Raw genomic sequence first — 20,305 nt, 5'->3', positions numbered from 1 at the left:
AGGAAGTTTCAGGGGAGGACACGATCAACGAGGGTATTACAGGGGAAGAATCCGACTTGGAAGAGGATTCTTTTTGAACTGTCATCGTCGTCTTGATTTTATTTGTCGATTGACCTTCTGATCTTCTACGAATATTTGATCGGATTTATGAAAAGGACAGGGCGGCCTGGAAAATCTTTCTTTCCCTAATTTCAACTTCTCTGGCAAATTAATCCCGTCGAAAAAAATTAAATCGTCCCTAAAAAGACTTTATAACGACGATAATTCAGGGCGAGGAGACACTCGCTGGTGCAGCAAATTACGATTCATTTTTTATCCGTCTCATCGTGCTCTCTGCCATTCTTTCTTTCTCTCTCCGACCTCCTCCCCCTCAAGCTTCAAGAAGCTTTATCTGGCCGACACGTTGCTCCGGTCGATCGTACGTTAGCGTATTTTCTTCTATTTTTTTTTCATCCTACTCCTTCTCCTTCTCCGCAGCCCGAGGCACTTTATTTTCCTATAGCAGAGGTAACGTGTGCGGCTTACGTGTCGCTGTATTTATTTCGCCAGTGCCACACGGAAAGGAGAATTCGATAACAACGCATCGCGCCCGAGGGCGTACGTGTATACCTTTTCTGTCGCAGGAACACACATTCCTTTAGAGAATCGGATTTTCCTTCGAAAAAAAGAGGAAGAAGGAGGAAGATGAGAAAAAATAGTCATGAAGGTCCGCTACCCCCGGCCAAAATACACTCAGACGAGCGGCTTTAATCCCGGCAGGCGAAGCTTGCAGCGCACACAGAGAGTCAAGAGAGAGCTTGCGCGACACGTCAATTTCGCCGGCGAGCTGTCCGGCCCCCGAAGACACATGGAAATTAGGCTGGACACTCGGTCCCTCTTTACGAGCTTTCTCCCTCTCTCCCCCTGTACAACACTGCGGAGTTCGGTCAACAAACGTACTGTGCACGTGAACACACATACACATACCGAGAGTCGAGTGGTCAGTGCAAATATCGCGGCGGTATTGCGTCCCGGGCCAACAGTCATCTCTCTCTCTCTCTCTCTCTCTCTCTCTCTCTCTCTCTCTCTCTCTCTCTCTCTCTCTCTATCTCTGCGAGCGTTTGTCTCTGGCCTTTCGATCCCCCGCCTTGTTTCTTTTTCGCGCCTTTGTCGAGAGCCCTTGTGGAGCTTTTTTTCGTTTTATCTCCACTACTGATGTACACGCTCGGATTTTCGTTCTTTTTTGGGGTTTATTGAGAGAATAACGCGAGAGAATTTCACGCGGCGTAGGTGTAATTTTCCCTGTAAAATAATTTATTCATTTCGTCGTTAATTATGCATAACGCGGAGCTTTAATTACAGCATTATTATGGCTTCGCGCAAAGTGAAAGGTAATGTATAAAGAGTAACGAGCTTATTAAATCCGAGAAGCTCGAAGTATGTAAATGAAAAACCATTCCAGTACATTAAGAGAATTTCATCGATATGCCTCATTAAAATTAACGTGAAATAAGCGTATACCCACAGTGATGACTGTTCTCGAAATCCCACTACATCAAAAAGCTTGCGGAGCACAGATGACGCTCTCGGCTTCTCTTTCGAACAATGCAGAACAAACCAGAATCGATCCCATTGCTCTCTTGGAGCAAAGCGCGAAAAGAGTGTGACCAGAATTTCCGCGCGGATCATAAGTAGAAAGCTTTCTTTGGAGAGCTTTTCCCGGTAATCGTGCCGGTCGAGAGCAGCTTTTACCCTCGGAGCCGAATCTTTCGGCTTAGCCGCGCGAAACTCCTTTTTCAAAGCCGGTAGTAGCGAGGTAAAACGAGAGCTTTTTTTCCTCGGCATCCACCCCCCTCTCCTTAGTTCGTTCGTTTTTATTGCCGCGCTCCGGCGCTAAATAAATTCAGCAGTGTTTACTCGGTTCTTTCTTCGTAAACAGATAGTAGGTGCGGGTCTTTTTAGAAGTTTAACGGGTTCGCAGCACGCGCACTAAATACTCACTAAAGAGCCGAGTAAATGATCAAGTTCCATATTGAAGCTTGCGATAATTCAACAACTTCGATTGAGCTATTTTTTAACCAAACGAAAATTACGCATCCTCGGCTAAATTCAAAATAAAAAGCGGGTAAAATAGCGCTTCTTTGTGTTCCCGCGCAGTCGGCTATGCAGAGAAAGAACGAGAGAAAGCCGAACTTGCGCGCGCCTCGAACGATTAACCAAACACAGTGGAGCGCGCATTGGTGCTGAAAGCTCCGCTTCGGAAAGTTAAACAGATGCAAAAGAGAGAACAATGTGCCCGCACCGCGAAAAAGTCTCCTGCGAGAAGACATTAACCCTGTTTCTCTTTTTCCCCCCACCGCTCATCCGCGAATAATTTATACGACTCGATCGTCGAGGGAGTGTAGAGCTTGCAGCCGGCGTCGCTAATAGAGAAAAGCCGAGCAAAAAGTGCAGCAATAGCAGCAGCCGCAGCAGCGGAGGATTGTTTTGTCGCGGCGATATTGCTTGGAGCTTTTTTAGCGACCCGGTATGGCCCGACGCGATTAACGCGCCCGGCTGTTGTGCGTGAGCTTGCAGTTTACGAGCTTTACGTGTGTGCGAGCTTTATTGAATGTTTTGCTATTTCGTGGAGTATGGAATCGTGTGTGGGATTGCAATCGTTTTTACGGATGAAATATCGTTTCGACGAATCCAAAAATTGACTCGTAGCCTCGCGATAAATGTGCTTCGGCACTTCCCCCGTATGGATATGTTTTCCGTTTTTGTTTTTATCCGACGCGCAACGCGATAAGAAGCTAATCCGACAATACGGCGGCATTTTTCACGCGATGATTGCCTCCTTTTCCCCGCTCCCATAAATTACGATCGTTCTCTCTCGTGCACTAAAAAGATTCTAGCTCTCGCATAATAGTGTTTACATCCGTCTATGCTAATTTCCATAAACGGAATAAATCATGGCACTTCAGAGCTTTTAAAAAATTCGAACCATCAATCTCGAAACTCCCCCAGAGCTGCAATTATGCACATGTCAAGAGTAGTTCGTCTTTAGAGAAGCTTTCGAAGCAAAATAAGTACAGATGCTTTGGCTTTCCCAGTCGAGCGAGCGAGAGAGTAAAAAGTGCGGAGCGCGAATTCACTCGGCGCACTGGACGTTCGGTAGATTTAAGAGGCTGAGGTGTGAAATTCGCCCAGCTGCGCGCGGCGCTGCTTTTTATCAGCGGCTATAACTCGCCCTCGAGCTTGCAGCGCGAGAAAAAAAATGTTGATGCGATTTATTCGATGGACTGGCTTTTTTGCTCGGATTTCCAACGAGATAACTTGTGAGCTTGCAGCTTTTGATACTCCAAGGGAAAGACTCTCGTGTGAGAAATGTGTCACGTTTAGTAATCATAGATTCTGGCAGGGATATTCCCGCCAAAATGGAAAAATTCACGGGCTTCCTCTTCGCTGCGGATACAAGTAGACGTGCACGCACGTGTCGAGAAGCTTGCGGTCCACCTCTCGCGGTAAGCATGAATTACTGATGCGAAATCCCAGGCATTTTTATTTAGCCCGATGTGCATGTGGGCGAGAGCCACGATTTGCACTCTGACGTAGTCCCGCAAACCGTATTTTAGAGGCGAGGAAATTACATTTGCCCAAGTATTACAGCTGCGAGCTTAAAAAAGGAAATAATAATAAACTTATACACCGCTATACGTACATCGAAGAGAAAAAAAGCCCATCAACTAATGCACCATCAGGATAATGAAAGCAGATCGAGTCCGCTCATACTGAACATCGGCTCGAGCCTCTCGTTGCATCGTATAATGTATCGAAAAATACATTCGTATATACCCAGAGATGCATACTTAATGCGAGGGGCAGAGCGAGAGGACGAAGGAAACAGAGGGAGAGCTGAAAATCCGGCGCATTTTATTCCGCTCCCCGCATATCAGAGATGAGTGTATAGAGCTACTCTTTCTCTCGTGTGCATAAATAGCTCGAAACAGCGCCAAAAGACTGCGCTCTCGGAAAGCTCAAGGGGCTGTAGCTCGGCCCTTTTTCGCTATGCGCATACATGTTTACTACGCGGCACACCTGTGTGCAAAGCTTGCGGCAAAAAGAGCTGTCCGATCGCAGCTTGCTTGTACACACAGAGCTTTGTGTGGATTCTCTATATTTTCTTGGGGCAAGAGGGAGGGGGGGAGGGTGAGGGTAGAGGAACTGGGGATTGGATTTGCGGTCGCTTGAATATGTAACGCGTTGCGCATTGCTGATTGGTTGATTCAACACAGCGGAGAGTCTACGGCTTTCGTGTTTATTTGATTATTCCCGAGCAAATTCGCCCCGAGGCTCTGTGATTTGATTTGTTTGCTAATGCGTATCGTCGTTGGCAAGACGCGAGAGCTTTTTTTAGCAGAGGTGGTGCTCAGCTACTGGTGCTTCGGAAAAACTGTTGGTATAGGGATAATTTGAGAGCTTGTGAATGGATGTTTTGGTCCGACATTGTTGGCTAAGCTTTTGAAATTTTGAGCCCCTCATTCTTCAGAAAAAGCCGGAAGAATGGCGCACGTTGAGGTCTACTAACTTAAAGAGAAAAAGTAGGAAAAATACTGTCCTTCCAAAAATTTTCATGCACTTTTCTCCCACTCATAATCCCGCTCAACTTTATTGGAGAAATCCCAGCCGGAGAGTGCCGGATAATCCGGCGTGGATTTATGCGCCTTTGTCTCTCGTCGCAGAGAGGAGTAGCACTGCTCGTAAACATTTTGCATGCAGCAGCAGCCGCGCACACGATTCTTCCACCGCAGAATCTTGTTTTACGTTTCGAACGAGAGAACGAAGAGAAAAAAGTTTCGGGATTGATTCCTCCCTCTCTTCCCTTTTACGAGCCGTCGTCGCCATAAATCGGAATTCGACTCTGATAAGTGAATTGGCTGGCGGCTGAGGCTCGACGATAAGACGCGGACACATCAACACGAGCTTTTTGCATAGTCAAGTAGAGCTTACAGCTATCGCGACTCCTTATCTCGTGCTATAACGCTCGAGTGAGGTCCATCTCATGGGTGATGCCGCTGATTAATGGCCGATCGCGGCGCGAGGAAAATGAGACCGGTTAATTTGAAGCTCGCGACGAAATTGCAATGACCCCGGGCTCTCTGTATATAGTAGCCGAGCAATAATGCAATCACGACTAAATATACCCAAGCCGACGCTGCTGTTCTCTGTATAGTGTATACACGCGGCGGAACATTGTTTTCGAAAGCGCGACATGTGCGTGGAATTTAATAAAGACGTGTAGAGGCTTTGCCCTGTAATTGGGGAAATCCGAAGGAAACGTTATTATTCGGTCATTTTCCAAAATTTCGAGTTTTATCCACATACGCAGCTTCGTTTTGCTGTCCACATGACAGGTGTGCGTCGCAGGCGTAACGAGATACAGTCTATGAATCTTCAAACGAGAGTGAGCTTTTATAGCTGACATCACGGGAGGAGCGGTGTATTGTGCGCGGGATTAATTTGAATTTTATTCGAAGCTTTTTGACATAAACTTTTTTACGGCACTCGCGTGATTTATCGCCGCAGTATTTTAGCGAGCGATTGGTCGCACTCTGTTTACGCTCTTGTGTTTCATTTCGAGCAACAGTGCGTGACGCAAAACGACGACATAATCAAGTTGGGGGGGGGGGAGGGGGAAGAGTCACAAGAGCCTCAAAAAAAAAATGACCTCCTTAACGTACACAGCCCCGGAGTGAGTAATCCTCGCGTGTAACTCTATCCTGTATGTAAATCCAAGCGACTACGTGCTTGAAGTTGTCGCTGGGACTGCACACGTCCGTAGCATGTGCGCGATATTGTGCGAAAATCCGTGCATGTGTCGTGCGCGCTTCTCTACCTAGCGGAGATGTAGGACGGAAGACAGAGCCGGAAGCTCCGCTAGGGAATTGGCCATATAACTCGAAATCAACTAGACGTTACACCGGCGAGTCAGTCCCTCTTGGTTCATCTACATTCTCGTTTTGCCAGCTTCCGCTTTTCTTCCTTTTCTTTCTCTGTAGAGCTTGTCCTTTCTTTCATGCTGTAATGCATATGTTATGCGAGAGAGAGAGAGAGAGAGAGAGAGAGAGAGAGAGAGAGGGAGAGAGAGAGAGAGAGAGAGCGTGACTTGAAATGTGTCACGAATCTGGCTGAGGATTCCAGGAGCTAGTGGAATTTACGGATCCCGGGGAGAAAATGAAAAGCTACTGCTACACGTCGTACGTTGTTATTTATGCTTACTCCTATAGCTTATTTTCCCTCGCATAAAAATGTACACACACACACAACAGGCGAAAGCTCGATTGAGTTAAAAAAGCGCCGCGGTCGAAAGCTCGAAAATTTGCAAGGGTCCAACCAGAGAGTCATAGAGATAAGTCGAGCTTGCGCTCGCTCGGCCCCGATTTCGCCCGCTCAGGAAATTTCATTTCCATTCGTGAGAGTCGAAGCGATAGACTTCTAGAGGGGCCGATCGCGCGGATGCATAAATCCGGCAGCGGTCGAGCGTCGAGTCTTCGGAGAATTACCCTCTCGTCTTCCTTTTCGTCGACGAATTAATTTCGGGAATCATTTCCGCAAGTGCGCCTCATATGCGTCGCGTATCAGAAATTACAATAAGAATGCGCGCCGAGCTTTACATACCAACTAGATTCGGAGAATCTTTTGGCAAGCGAACGGGACATATTCGTTCTTGAAAATCTCATCCGCGGCTTGAATAACTCGTCTGGCGCAATATTCTCGTGTATTGCCCGGAATCGCCTTATACGCTACGTATTCACGCGTGATTTCCCGCGCGAACAACATAAATAATTCAAAAGTGCAGCAGGATGCTCTCCTTCTTAAAGCTCCGAGACGCGCTCGCAACAAAACGTTATTCGCGTTGGGGGAAAATCCAAGGAAAGTAGCACTAGCAGTCGCAAGCTCATTTTCGACGGTGCAATCAGCGTAGAAAACTCGTCGTCGCGACGAAAATCCTCTCGCCCCCTAACACGAGGGAGAGCTTGCAGCACTCTGATGTTTCCGTCTGGCTGAGCAGCGTAGAAAAGGACCTCGAATTTAATACAGAGCTTTCGCTACGCGGCCTGCGACAAGTGCCTCCACACACTACTGCAGCAGCGCTTTTTACATTTTATACCCCGGGAGTGGCTGCTGACGCTCAAGTTTTACGGGCCTGTTTACTTCGCCTGTTAAATGTAACGCGCTAGCCTGCGGCGAAATTGTTAACATCGTTTTTAAGACCGAGCGAGAGGAGCTTTGAGCTTGCGCTGCGCCTTTTGCGGCGATGCTGGCGCGTGAAAGGAAATTATTTGCCCAGGGTTTTCCGCAAGTTTTTATTTCTCGAGGACGGAGGTGCGAAGTGTACGCGTGTATGAGCTTTAATTTGAAATTTCCCGGATCTTGCGTCGTTTTTCTTTTTTTGATTTTGGTTAAGAACTTCGGTCGCTTGAAAATTCATGCGAAGTTTCGCCCATAAAACGCAACCAACACGGGGGGAATGTTTTGAGAATTTTTCACGGGACACTGCTGTGCGTGTAACGTGTACTTTCATGAATATAAATTACTTTTCTCCAGTGACGCTAAGCGCTCGCGCGACGTAATTCAAAGTAAATTATATGAGAAGCGCGGCGGCGTATTGCAAATATATATATTGCAGCGGTATTCACCTCAGAACTTGTATATTTTATAAAGTCCCGCCGGCTAGCACGCGAATGTACGGTCACTTTGAAATATTGCAATTACAGTTCGGCCCCTCTCGTTAATTATGAACTTTGGAAGTGCGCGCGCGGTTTAATTTATACATCGAAGTCCGGCTTTCGACTTTCTCGTTACTCCTGCCTATAACAATTTTTTAAATTAAAAATCTCAGCACCTCTTCCCCAAACACACACAGACACAAACCCATCACCTCTTCACTTCCGGTTCACCTGAGTCGCTGAATGATAGAGCAGATAGAGAGAGAGAGAGAGAGAGAGAGAGAGAGAGAGAGAGAAAGAGAGAGAGAGGGGCTCCGATCTCGATATTCGACTTCGGCCTTCTATTATTCCATTTTCGGGTCTAGCGAGTCGAGGGTCTCTTTTCGTATTCCGTCTCAGCCGACAGCGGCTTTTCAGAAAAAAAAAGAGTATAGGCAGTCGGAGGGAAAAAAATAGAGCCATTGTAATAGAGACGGATCCCTTTCATCGCGATAAGACGGTGAAGCCTGCGCAATTTGAACTCGAACGCGCCTTTCCGCTATCTTCGCGGGGCATGATTACATTTCGCGGCCTGTTTGGATTACGGTGTATACCTCTATCTGTCTGTCTGTCTCTCTCTTTCCGACTATGCTTCCGTTGTCGAGGCAAATGACGAAAATGAAAATGCGAGACCTTGCGCGCCGAGATGTTTATGGAAGGAAGGAAAAGAGAGAGAGAGAGAGAGAGAGAAGAGAGAGAGAGAGGAGAGAGAGAGAGAGAGAGAAAGAGAGAGAGAGAGAAAGAGAGAGAGAACGTGATGAGAAATGTTCTCTGCGTGCCGATGTGTATTGTGACGGAAATTTTCAATGACCGCCGTAATGGGCTAAGGGTTGATTGAGACTGATTTATTTTCAACGTAGTTGGAGGAATAGAGAGAGAGAGAGAGAGAGAGAGAGAGAGAGAGAGAGAGAGAGAGAGAGAGAATTTCGGAACAGCCACGGCTGGCAGCCGGCCAAAATGCGTCTTGGCTTGATCCCTGTACTCTTGTGCGAAAGGCTTTAGGGAGAGAAGGTTTCTTGTATTATTATAGCGATGGGTGACGTTGCCGAAAAATGTAGGCTGGAATTAGCAATTGAAAGTCAGTCGGTCGTCTCACTCGCACTTGGTTTGTCCGGTTTTTATAGGTTATGTGTAGTTTTATGCTTTTGTTCTTCCAGTAGCTGTAGTGATGATTGACGTATTTTTTGGCGCGAAATTCGAAAAAGTGGGAATAGGTTATAAGATGGTATATTCAAAAGCATCAAAATCCCAACATGTAACCCCATACAATATGCGATAAAATCTGCGCAGACGATAAGCCGCAATCCCTTTCACGGGCTACTACTAGCTTCAGCTCGAAATCAGAGCACACACATACACACGTATCCTTTGAAGACTGAAAATATGGACTTTGAAATATTTATCCAGCCCGGCACGGGGATAAAAGTCGCGGGCGCATAACGGCGGGACGTAAAATTTTATACCCTAGCACTTACAATATTGAATCGCGCGATCGTCCACGCACATCCACACAAGCCCCATGTCTCTCGCTGCATTCGCACGCTTCAAGCATAGTCCAGGTTTGTGCTAACGAAAAATGAAAATGAAAATTCGATTCGGAGCACACAGGGCACAAAACTTCGAAGATTTTCGGAGGGCCACGTCGATAAATAATCGGATTCGAAAGAGAGGGAGAGAGTGGACGCGGATCAATGGCTCGGAAGAATCAATATTTTTTTCGCCTCCCGGCGCTCGCTGGCCTGCGAGAGAGAGAAAGAGTTTACATTCGTCGATGGCCATTGTAGAGAGACGCGGGCCGGATTCCGACAAAACGCGCAGCTATCCGAATCTCTCGTGTGATCTTTTCGCGACGATGGTTTTCATTTTATTAGAATCGAGTGTTCACTTACGATGCAGTGCTTGGATGTCTTGGGACACTCCTGGAGCTGCGTCGCTGTGTAGTTGATGCAGGGCGTGATGCTGCCAACACCGTCATTGTACTGGCCGCATTTGTAGCAACTCAGTCCTTCCGCTATACCTGCAAGCACATCATCACACGTTTAATTCATAGGCATAATTATATTCATAGAAACGAAAATTTCCTCAGAGCTCGTCAGCTATCGATCACCCAGAGAACAAGCTCCACTCTCTCTTGTTTCCGCAACAGCCTCGACGTGGCAAATCCGGGGAAAAAAAAACGAAATTACTACGCCGCGAGAGAGCGTTTACGAGCTTGCGTATAAGGGCCCTCGTATGGCTGCTCAGCGTACGCGGACGATTATTTACGAAAGCGCTCGTGTTTATGCGGGAAATTGCGAAATACCAGCGGTGCTGTTTACGGTGTGCTTTTTCTGCTGGGTTATACGATTTTACAATTTGTTTTCGAGTTCGTTTGTGAAAATTGTAAAAGGCAGTGTTTTTGTTCACTATATTCTAGCCGCAAGCCCGATCTCACTCCACATCCAAGTAAAAAACTCGAGATTTAACCTCGCGTCATCATACACAATACGCTTCTAATCGACATCGAAAGCTCATCCGAATAAAGAGCAAAACGACCTGCAGCAGAAGCGCAGCTCATCGAGAAAGAGACCTTCCGCGTATTAATAACGAACCACCGCAGTAGTAGCAGCAGCAGATGGTCATTGAAACTCGCAGTAGCAGCAGTACAGAGAAGCTTCTCTCTCTCTCTCTCTCTCTCTCTCTCTCTCTCTCTCTCTCTCTCTCTCTCTCTCTCTTCCTCGTACATACTTCGAAGAGATGGAAATAAGGACGTCACGCGATATTGAAGTGGCGCATTCATACGTGTAACGCCCGCGGGCCAAGATCCAGATTAAGCACGACCGCTATACTTACTGCTTTTTTTTTAAGCTCTTCAACTCTCTCGACCCTCATCCATCCTTTACACGCGTGTACTATTGTTTCTACTTTTTTTCGGCGCTTTTAACAGCCGTATTTTATATGTTATTTCATTTTATTCCCACAGAGAGCGAGAGACAATGTGCTGCGTAGGGAGGCTTAACCCGCTTTCCGTATTTTTAGAACTCGCGACGAGTGTGCAGCGATGGTCTCGTTATAATTGCACGGCTGTGTTTTTCTTGTGCGCACTAGGATCATTCTTAGGGGCGAATTTTCACAGGTCTCGTCGCAGAAAAGCGTATACTCGCGGCGAGTTACGTGCTCAGTCGAGCGTCTTGACCTGGATCTTAATAATGCCTCGGATGAGCTCTTTCATGTTGAATCGTATACGACGCACACAGTCGCGTGCGGGCTGATGTGTAACGAGTGGACAATTATCGCCCGCGCGTTTTTAATGATTCTATCGAGTATATCCGTGTCACGATCGCTGCGAGCTGCTGGAAATTAAAGGTAAATAACGAAAAATTCAAGTGTCATTCCTTCTCGAAAAATCGAATCGCATAGCAATTAAAGCTCGATCGATATTTTCTCATCCCGCAACTACCCCCGAAAAAAGCTCGCGGTAATGAAACTCCACGGCGTTGCGGGGGGAAAATACGTTACATTTCGTGCAACGCGTTTAATTGAAATAAGCGAGTCGGAGAAACTTTCCGGGAATAAATTCGTCGCGCGACGTCGGACAGTTGCAAATGACGACAAGGTAAGTTCGAAGCGTGTCGTTACAGACATACCCATCGGCGTGGGAAGCTGTCTGGTACAGTAGAGAAAAATCGATAGAATCAAAACTCCTAATCCGAGTTTCGGCCGAATGTTCAGCCGAGTGTTGTGTCCGCATCCGTTGGGTTTCTCCCTCCCCCCCCCCCCCCTCCTCCCTTATCTTCGCTCCCTTTGGCGGTTTCTCAGCTGGATGACTACGCCTCTCTCTCTCTCTTTCAGCAATATACGTCCCCGAAATAACTCGTCCCTGTCTCTATTTCTTTCTATATTCCTCGATATTGATGTTTGACCGACAACGCGACGTGGCTCTTTGGCTTGTCCGTTCCTCCGATGACGCTGTGTACAGTCGCGACTGTCGTTTTATTGCGGCTACGGCTGACTTTGACGATTTTTTCACTCGTTCGTTTCGCTCTGTACCCTTTTGCAGGGCTTTTCACGAGGAAAATCGAATCAGCCGAACGTCTGTCGGCAAAACCGAGGTGGTAAAAATAATTAATCGTGGACAGGCCGGTTTAATGGAAGCGCGAGGGGGGACAAGGCCCCCTAGGGGGCTATTCGCGCGTCGAGGTAAAACAGAGCCGGATGAGTATGTAGCCTGTACGTGTGACTTGGTGGAAAGAGTAATAGATCGCATCGCACAGGGGAGGTATAAACGCGTCGATATCGGCCCAACTGCCTGTGAAATAAGCCTCGCGCGTGTGCACGCACTTGTATCAGCTGATTAATGCGAAGAAAGAAAGAGAATGAGGGAAGGGAGCTGGGTACTGATGTAGACGCAACTTCTGCGGACAGGGTCAAACAGCTTTGGGGGATGCATCGGCGGCCGGAACAATTTGAACTTTCAGCTTCGATAGGGTTAATGGATTTCGAGCGCTGATTCTGATACTCGTTTTCCGTGAAGTTTGCAATCGAGATGTGGATTTTTGCTTCGGGGAAGGATTACTCAACGGAGGAAGAAAGAAGCGGATCATAAGTCGCAAAGTATCATCGCGGTCGTAAAAGCGTTTAACGACCACTCGCCGAACTGAACTTCTTTTGATCAGCTTCTCTTATAAAAGTGTATCTCGATCGTCGACTGTATAAACGGAAGTTTCGGTTCGCGCAGTCGAGCGATTTATGTCTCTTCTCGAAGCGCTGCAGGCTTTTGCGTATATCCGCGGGAATAATTGCAACCGAAGCAAAGCTCGACTTGGAACTTTTCCGCCGAACTCGCACATCCGCGACGAGCTTTTCGTTTATAATTATAGGAAGCGTATCCACGTAAATCACGACGTATAATACTTTCGATCATTATTCCAGCTGGAAAATCGAAAGAGCTATCGCTCCCGGCTGGTTATTAAATATTCAATAAGATTTAAAAGCGCTCAAATGGACCACATGGAGAAGCTTTGGACTATGGCCAAGCTGAATCTTTCATGCTCGATTCCGGACGGAAAGGGATTTAAAAATTTAATTGTCGCGACGTATTTGTTCCGCGTTAAAGTTAATCTCTCTCTTTCGGCTAAAGTCGAGTCTATCGTAACGGACGATGCAAATAGTCTCGTCGACGACGACTGCGTCTTGTGTTTTCAAAACAATTTAAAGTTGGCTGCCACTGCGAGGAGGGGGGTTACCGCGAAAAAGGAGGAAGAGAAAGCAGCTCGAACAAACAGCCGTGTACTCGCGCCAAAACTTTTCGATTCCCGACAATCTGTCCAAATAGTGAAAATCAATTGCCGCACACGCGCCGATGCTTTTCGAGTTATTTGAATTGCGCGCAAGCGTATTTTTAGCTGAAATCGAATTGTTCTGCCCCCCTTTTTTTCATTCGATTTCGAGTCCTCGCTTACTTTCTGATTTCAGCGGGAAAGTGGATTCTGTCCGCTGCAACGTCTCGATGCTATTTACAGTGCGCCGAGTTTTAAGGGGTTTCTCGTACCCCTAAACTGTTTTATCGACCGTAGGCTAAACAAGTGCATAACGAATTTCCTGATAAGAATTGAATTTATCTGATGCACGCTCGATAAAACAATCTCAAAAATAACGTAAGGGGCTGCAGGAAACCCCCTAAAAAGTAAAAACGCCTCTTCAGCACGCCCGTACATCGCACGACAAGTCACGCATCAGCCTTAAAGCGGATAATCCGCATCAGCGAAAGCTACATCCAGCAGAGCTCCGGTCATCTCTGTACAGCATGCTAGTCATTTCGTATGAACGTACACACGCGCGCGTGTCGGCACGTAGGGGTGACGGATGGATACTAGCTCTCTCTCGGATCAATTTGCTCTCTCTCTCTCTCTCTCTCTCTCTCTCTCTCTCTCTCTCTCTCTCTCTCTCGAATTATGCACGGCGAAGATGAGAATCCGATGGGGCTCGCCTCCGTGGAATTTCCTCCGGCCGAGATGGCCGCGATTTACTGCTGGGCGCCACTCAATTTCGCTGGACTTTGATGCATGCGCCCCTAGGAGAAGATCCTACTTTGATCAAGTCTTGGACTCCGCGGAGTGTATGTATACACACCGCTGTGTTTTAGACTACCACTGGTTTATTAATTGTTCATAACTTGGATAATCCGCTGTCGGCTCGTTCAAAATTCGCTCGACGACCTGGTACGTGTAGCTATATATAAACGAAGTTAATCGGAAAGTTCACACACATTGTTGCGGCCAACTTTTCCTACTAGGAAGAACCGAGCGAAAGGCCAATGATTAGATTACCCCAGTGCATTAGCATCGAGTTATTCAAGACTCGATTCTTTTCAACTCCAACAATCCGGCAAAAAATCTCATCCGAACTAGCTGGTCCACGTATGCCATTGTGTCGCATCCCCCTTACTCCTTCTGGGGAGGAGTTTGCTCAGCTTCGTGATCAATCGGCATTCACGATGGAATCTAGGGGGGGACACACAGGACTTCTCGGACCAAACACAAAAATACCTCCGAGACAGCAAGAAAAAAATTGATGGAACGAACGTATGTTTATTTATTTATCTTTTCAGAAGACAGAAAGTTTGCCTCGCGTAGGCCGAAAATCCGCGAAGCGACGTTTTAGAAGCATCATCCCGTGTGTGCGAACGAAGAAGAAGAAGAACTCGGTCGTCGTCGCTTGGGCAAACTGACCCAGATAGCGAGCGGTATAGCGCTGAATGCCGAGGCTGAGAGAGAGAGAGAGAGAGAGAGTGAGATCCCGCGGACTCAGACACTGTGCATGTCCATATAAATCCCGGCAACGGCCGACGGAAGCGACGTGTACCGCACTGGCTTAAACCTCAGGGATTTTGCTGCGCTGACTCGCCTCATATATATATATATATATATATATATATATATATATATATATATATATATATATATATATATATATATATATATACACACACACTCGCGTGTGTCTGCTGACGTCGTCTTCGAGATATTTCGACTTTTACGCAAATTTTTATTTCTCCTTTGTTGTCGCTCGCTTCTTATGCACTATAACGCAATCCGTCACTCGCTGCAGTAGATTGAAAGAGAATTTCTCGACGTCGCAATTTTTCACCCTCCTTTTTTTGCCCCTTCGAATCGCCTATCTTCCCTAAAGCCACTCTCGGCTAGAAACGAGATTTTTGAAAAATGTAGATGGCACAGTTTTAAAAATTCAAACAATATATCCCGTGACGGCCCTCATATCTCTCTTGGCTCGTACACACACACACACAAGGCACTACGATGACGCGCCTCCTTTTTTATCCCCGGGAAACATTGTCAAAACGTTTATATCCCCCGCATAACTTACCCGGCTCCTCGCAGCAATACAGCGACGAGGGCAATAAAGAAGTTCAGTGCGAAAAATGACTTGCGCGGACAGCGTTTAAGGATGCATTCAAGGATGCGCGACGACTGACGTAACTTCGGCTTGACGAGAATTTATAAAAGTTATAATGGGTCGATGAAATTCCTCCGTTCCGAGTTATATACACTCTTAAGCGAGAGAGAATAGCCAAGTATAATTGGGCAGAAGCGAGCGAAAGGCTGAAATTAGGATTAAAATGAAGAAACTTGGGAGGGACTAACGGAATGTGAGTAATAACCGTTGAAGCAGTCGAAAACGCTTAGAGTGAAATCTAGCTTAGCGAAGAATTGTTTCAATAAATTATCACAGCGGACCACTCGGCGAGAATCGAGTTAGCCCCTCGAGCGGAAGATCTCACGTACTCCTCTACTACTTAATTCACTATACCGCACTACCGCATACCGAGATAATTTCCATTACAAAAGTGTACGTGTGCATATTCAGAAAATTTCTCTTCCACCCCTTTTTTGAGTGTATTTTCCCAGGAGTAAAATTCAACCAGCCGCGAAAGCGTCAACAATAAAATAAAGCCAAGAGAGACGCTTGCATACACACACACACACATACGCAGAGAGGCAGTCGGGGCTGTTAAAACACGCGATAATTATATGTACATATCCATCTGGGGTAAACGCGGCGGCCGCGTAAATTAGACTCCGGCTGCGAAACGGCTGATGCGAGTTCACGCTCGCGAGAGCTTGGATAAACCGGCCGTCTAATTCGCGATATCTCGCGCGTCGCCGGATAATTAAGGAGCGAGACGACGAGAACTTTTTTTCTTCCTCCTACTTCGTGTTTCTAGACTAATTGCCGTGTGACAGAGCTTTTGTTTCGAGCGACTTGAAATTTGTATACGTTTGACGGAGACGCTTAGTCTTTTGACGCGCGAATTGGGTTTTAATGCAATTTTCCGGCTGATTGCGTCGGTGTAGGAGGGGGAGAGTATAAAAGGCGCGAAATTTATAAGCAATTTACATTCACTCTTGCGCGGACTCTGCTGTGTGTGTGTAATTGCAATTCTGCGTCATTGCGGCAGTTTTGAGCAGACGTATTCGCTTTGAATTTTTTAAAGTTATACTGTACAGTATTTTTTTTTTTTTTTTATTAAGAATTGAATAATAAATTTGAATTTGTTGAATACCAGAGACGCACAGTATTTTTAAAAGCCGAAATGCTACTTTCTCTAAAACGCAAAGTTAAAATTCACTTTTTAATTGAATAACTTAAAAAAAAATCACTTTATCGGCCCTCCTTTATTTACAAACACACGAGTGGCCGCGTACGATTCTTAATATGCGAGCTTGGATCCCTGGTTCAGCGGTTTTCCGACTGCCTCGGCTATATAGATCTAAAAGCTTCATATTCATGTGTGAAAGTATACCTATTTCGCGCAAGCTCTGAATATTCAGTTACAGCCAGGGATAGTGCCAATCTTTCGTTTGATTATATGTATATGAATTCCGCACTTTATATACGGAAGCTGCACCCCTGTGCGTTATTAAAAAAAGAATCGCAATAATTCTCCAACGAAGCTCCGCGTGCAATATCCGACTTTTCAAAGTATTATTTACACGATATTTTTTCATCCGGAAAAAAATTTCAGGTCGAAAACGAGCTTTTCAAGTGCCAGTAGAAATTGAGCATATTTCGCAGTCCGTGTGCATATAAAATACATAACCGGGATGAAGCTTGCAGGAGGGGCTTAGGCGAAATTTCACCGCGAAAGAATGCGGTTAATTAAAATTGTTGAAACTTTTTCAACGGACTCACTCGAGAGGCCGAGCTTGCGCTTCATTTCTGTTTTGAGCTTTCGGCGTGATGCTCGACAAGCAAGTGAGGAACTCCTTTGCGAGTGGCTCTGCGGAAACTTGCGACTACCGCCGCGCATAATAGTCAGCGGAGGAATTTCTCTCGAGGAGAGGATCCTCCTCTGCTGGGCAAGCGAAAAATTAATGATGCTTCGATGTGGTTCCTCTTTTTTTTTAATGTATCGCGAGGATTTCAGGTCAAACAGCAAGCTATACAGTCGACTAGGATAGCGTCTAAAATAGACTTCAAAGTCATCGAGAAGCTTTTATTCAAATGGCGTAGAACAGAGAGAAACGTGCCAAATCCACGAGCGAATCTCGCACGTATTATCCTTGAGACCAAGCAGAACAGCATCCTATTAGCCCGAAATCAAAGAATCAATCGGCGAGTATAGTACCTGCGGCCTTTTGATTTGTCTCCTCCTTGCGAAGCTCGTCGTCGTCAAGAGCCATTTGAATTTCGCCCATCCGAATGCGCGGCCACGGAGACGATTATACAACCAGTCGGTCGATCTATACACAAGAGCTTTCGCTGCAATTTCCATTTCAAGCCGGCGACGTGTACACGTTCGCAGCTCGTTGGGATCGAACGTATCGGGCTCGTGATTAAAAAACGTAATTTTCGCGGCGACCAACTCTGCGAGTAAAGCGTAAACAGACGAAGAAAAAAAGGCTCGCAGATAGATGGACGGAGATATCGAAAGCGACGGGCTTGGCTCAGCGTCCAAAGGAATAGAGAGAGAGAGAAAGAGAGATTAGCTCTTTGCTGCGGTACGATTTAATCTCTGCTCTCGCCGCGGGCTTCCGAAAACCATGCGCGCAAGCCTCGACTCTCTGCGGTACAAGCTGCGCCCCTCCGACGAAACTTTGTCTTCTCTATACCCCTTTTTCCGCTGTCTTTACCCCTCGGCGCGCTCTGCAGTCTGCCAAGGAATGTAAATCGAGCTACTAGCCCCCCTCCCCCCTTCAATAATTCCCGGACTCACCCCGAACTTTCTCTCTTTTCCGCAACACACGTGTGCCAAAAAAGTCGGGGGATCGATTTTTCGAATTAAACTTTACGGCCTTCCCCCCGCCGCTTTCCTAGTTTCGTTATTCTAAACAAGCTCTCTCGGCGAAGTAATTTCGAGGAAAAGCTCGCGCGCGAGCACACACTCGACTTTCCACGCGTGCCTCGCAAAGAGAGCTAATAATCTGGCCCCCGACGATGTGAAACTTGGTCCGGCGGTATACTCGAGACTGAAAATTCGCGCAAAGTCGAAGCTACAAACGAGAACACTATACGCAATGAGCAAGAAGAAGAAGGTACACCGAGTGAAGAGGAATATCTCTTCTTCTTTTTTGTGAAAGCTCTCTCTCTCTCTCTCTCTCTCTCTCTCTCTCTCTCTCTCGTCGAGCTTTGATGAAAAGCGAGAGCCGAAAAGTTTGCAGATCTGGGCACACAAAGGCTGCTAATAAAGGAAACCGGCTGCAGTAGAGCTTTATCTTTCTTTCGTCGGGGAAAACAATGCGTTGTTATGGGATTGACGATTCAGTCGCGTCTCGCGGAGCCGAGTGAATGATAGTAATTAGCGGACCGTGCGGGATAATTTCGCGCGAGCGCCGAGAGCGAAAGCCTAATTTTTGCGAATTGTCCTGCTGCTGCTGCTGCTGCTGCTGCTGGAGTCTCTCTTTGCACTAGGCGGAATCAGAGGATTTCTCTCTGTGATTGGATGAGATGTATTTAAACGCGATGCTGCGGCCTGTATAGGGTATAATCAGTTTCTGGCTTAATTGCTGACGGGACGGGTGATTAAGCGTTTGGAAGCTGATTATTAATTTTGTTTACTCTGTCAACGTTGATATCTCGCCGTATACTCGTGGTAGATCTCTACGCCGCCCAAAAAAGGGTTAATCGCTTAAGCTTAACCCAAGCCCGCAGCATCCCCAAATCGCCCGCTGTTAATCATCGAGTCCATATCAATAACTCACCGAGTTTTTGCCTCGCTAAATTTCGCCTAATTAAAAGCAGCCGCAAATCGCATCGATCAAACGAATTTACGCTCACGTGTAAATATACCTATAGCTATACACAACGAGTAACCTTAACAAATCACACGGCCGACCTGTTTATTATCCGCGAATGTTTATTAGGCGCAAATTCTGCCGGGGCAACTTTGGACCCGCATCAATCAAGCCGCTGCGCTGTAACAATTTCTGACCCTCTATGCCGCGCTTGTTCCTTCGAACAATAGCCCCAGTCTAGCGCGGCTAGTATGTATCATTACGCTTCATTGGGACTGAAGTCGGAGATGCTGACGGTGCGATGATGTGCTCGGGATAGATCTGTTCGGTGTGTAGCTGTAGTGGTATACTTTGGAGGTAACTTAGTAGAATATTACTGTTATTTTTAATTGAGCGGATTAGTCGAAGGCGTAGATTTAATCAAAATTAAACCTGGGTACGTATAATTTTAAATTTGAATATTTAAGCTCCGCTCGAGAATCTCCGGTCCTCCGCGCGTCACAGAGGACTAATTCATTGTCCGGGAATTTGATATTACAAAATTGCGCTCACTTTCGCGCAATGTCGAGTTAGCTTCTCCGAAAACCCTCGAAATCAACGCGATTAGATTAGCGCTGCACTCAAACGAGCCCTCGGAAAAAATCAAAAGAAATTAGCCGCGCTCAAGCGGTCTCTCCGAGCGTCTTTTTTCGTTAAAAAACAAGAGAAACGAGCAGCAGAAGAAGAAGAAGAAAGAACGAAGGAAGCTTATGCCGCGCGCTGCTCCTTTAACCTCTCACTCGGCGGTCGAGTGGGCCAACTCGTAAAGAGGCTGCGCACACGTATGGGCATGTGCAAGTGGCCGTACGCTACAGAGTATACGTCTCGGGCGTGTAACCTACAGGTCAGCATTGTCCTTTCTTTATGCGCCACGAGTTCGTCCCTTACGACACACACACACACATGAGGGGGATAGAACGTCTCTCCGACTTAGGGAATCGCCTCACGTACTTCTTCCTACTCTCGAAGGGAATGTTATTTGATTAGGAGATGAGTCGAGGGGCTTAATGAAGTCGCGAGTCCTCGAAGATACAATGAAATGTGTAAGCTCGGATGCGGGGGAATCGTGACGGCTTCGATATTCCTCCGATCCATCATCGTAAGTCGGAAAAGCTTCCGGAGGCGGTAGGATCTCTATCGGCTCGCAATTCGTCATAAGCCGACGATTGCGGCTAGTTACAATCGCGGCGGATAAATAGCACCAGCGTAATTAGTCCTCATCGATCAAAGCCGTCGACTTACGTATCCATAGACTGCTCGAAGAGATTAAGGATCGATTGCCTGTTTGCACGGATCTCTCAG

General features: G+C 46.6%; 1 protein-coding gene across 1 annotated transcript in view; it reads right to left on the bottom strand.

Moving 5' to 3' along the window:
* The window catches only part of LOC100678217 (lymphocyte antigen 6C2), a 58,017-nt gene that overhangs the window by 16,787 nt on the left and 20,925 nt on the right, over positions 1–20,305 (bottom strand). The window contains exon 2 of the mRNA XM_003426645.5: positions 9,620–9,747. Within this exon, the coding sequence (XP_003426693.1) occupies positions 9,620–9,747 (128 nt within the window). The remainder of the gene's footprint in view (positions 1–9,619; positions 9,748–20,305) is intronic.

Source organism: Nasonia vitripennis, chromosome 5 (assembly GCF_009193385.2).
Source record: "Nasonia vitripennis strain AsymCx chromosome 5, Nvit_psr_1.1, whole genome shotgun sequence".
Classification (NCBI taxonomy): domain Eukaryota; kingdom Metazoa; phylum Arthropoda; class Insecta; order Hymenoptera; family Pteromalidae; genus Nasonia; species Nasonia vitripennis.
The sequence above is the reverse complement of the archived record's forward strand: the minus strand, read 5'-3'. Positions and strand labels throughout refer to the sequence as shown.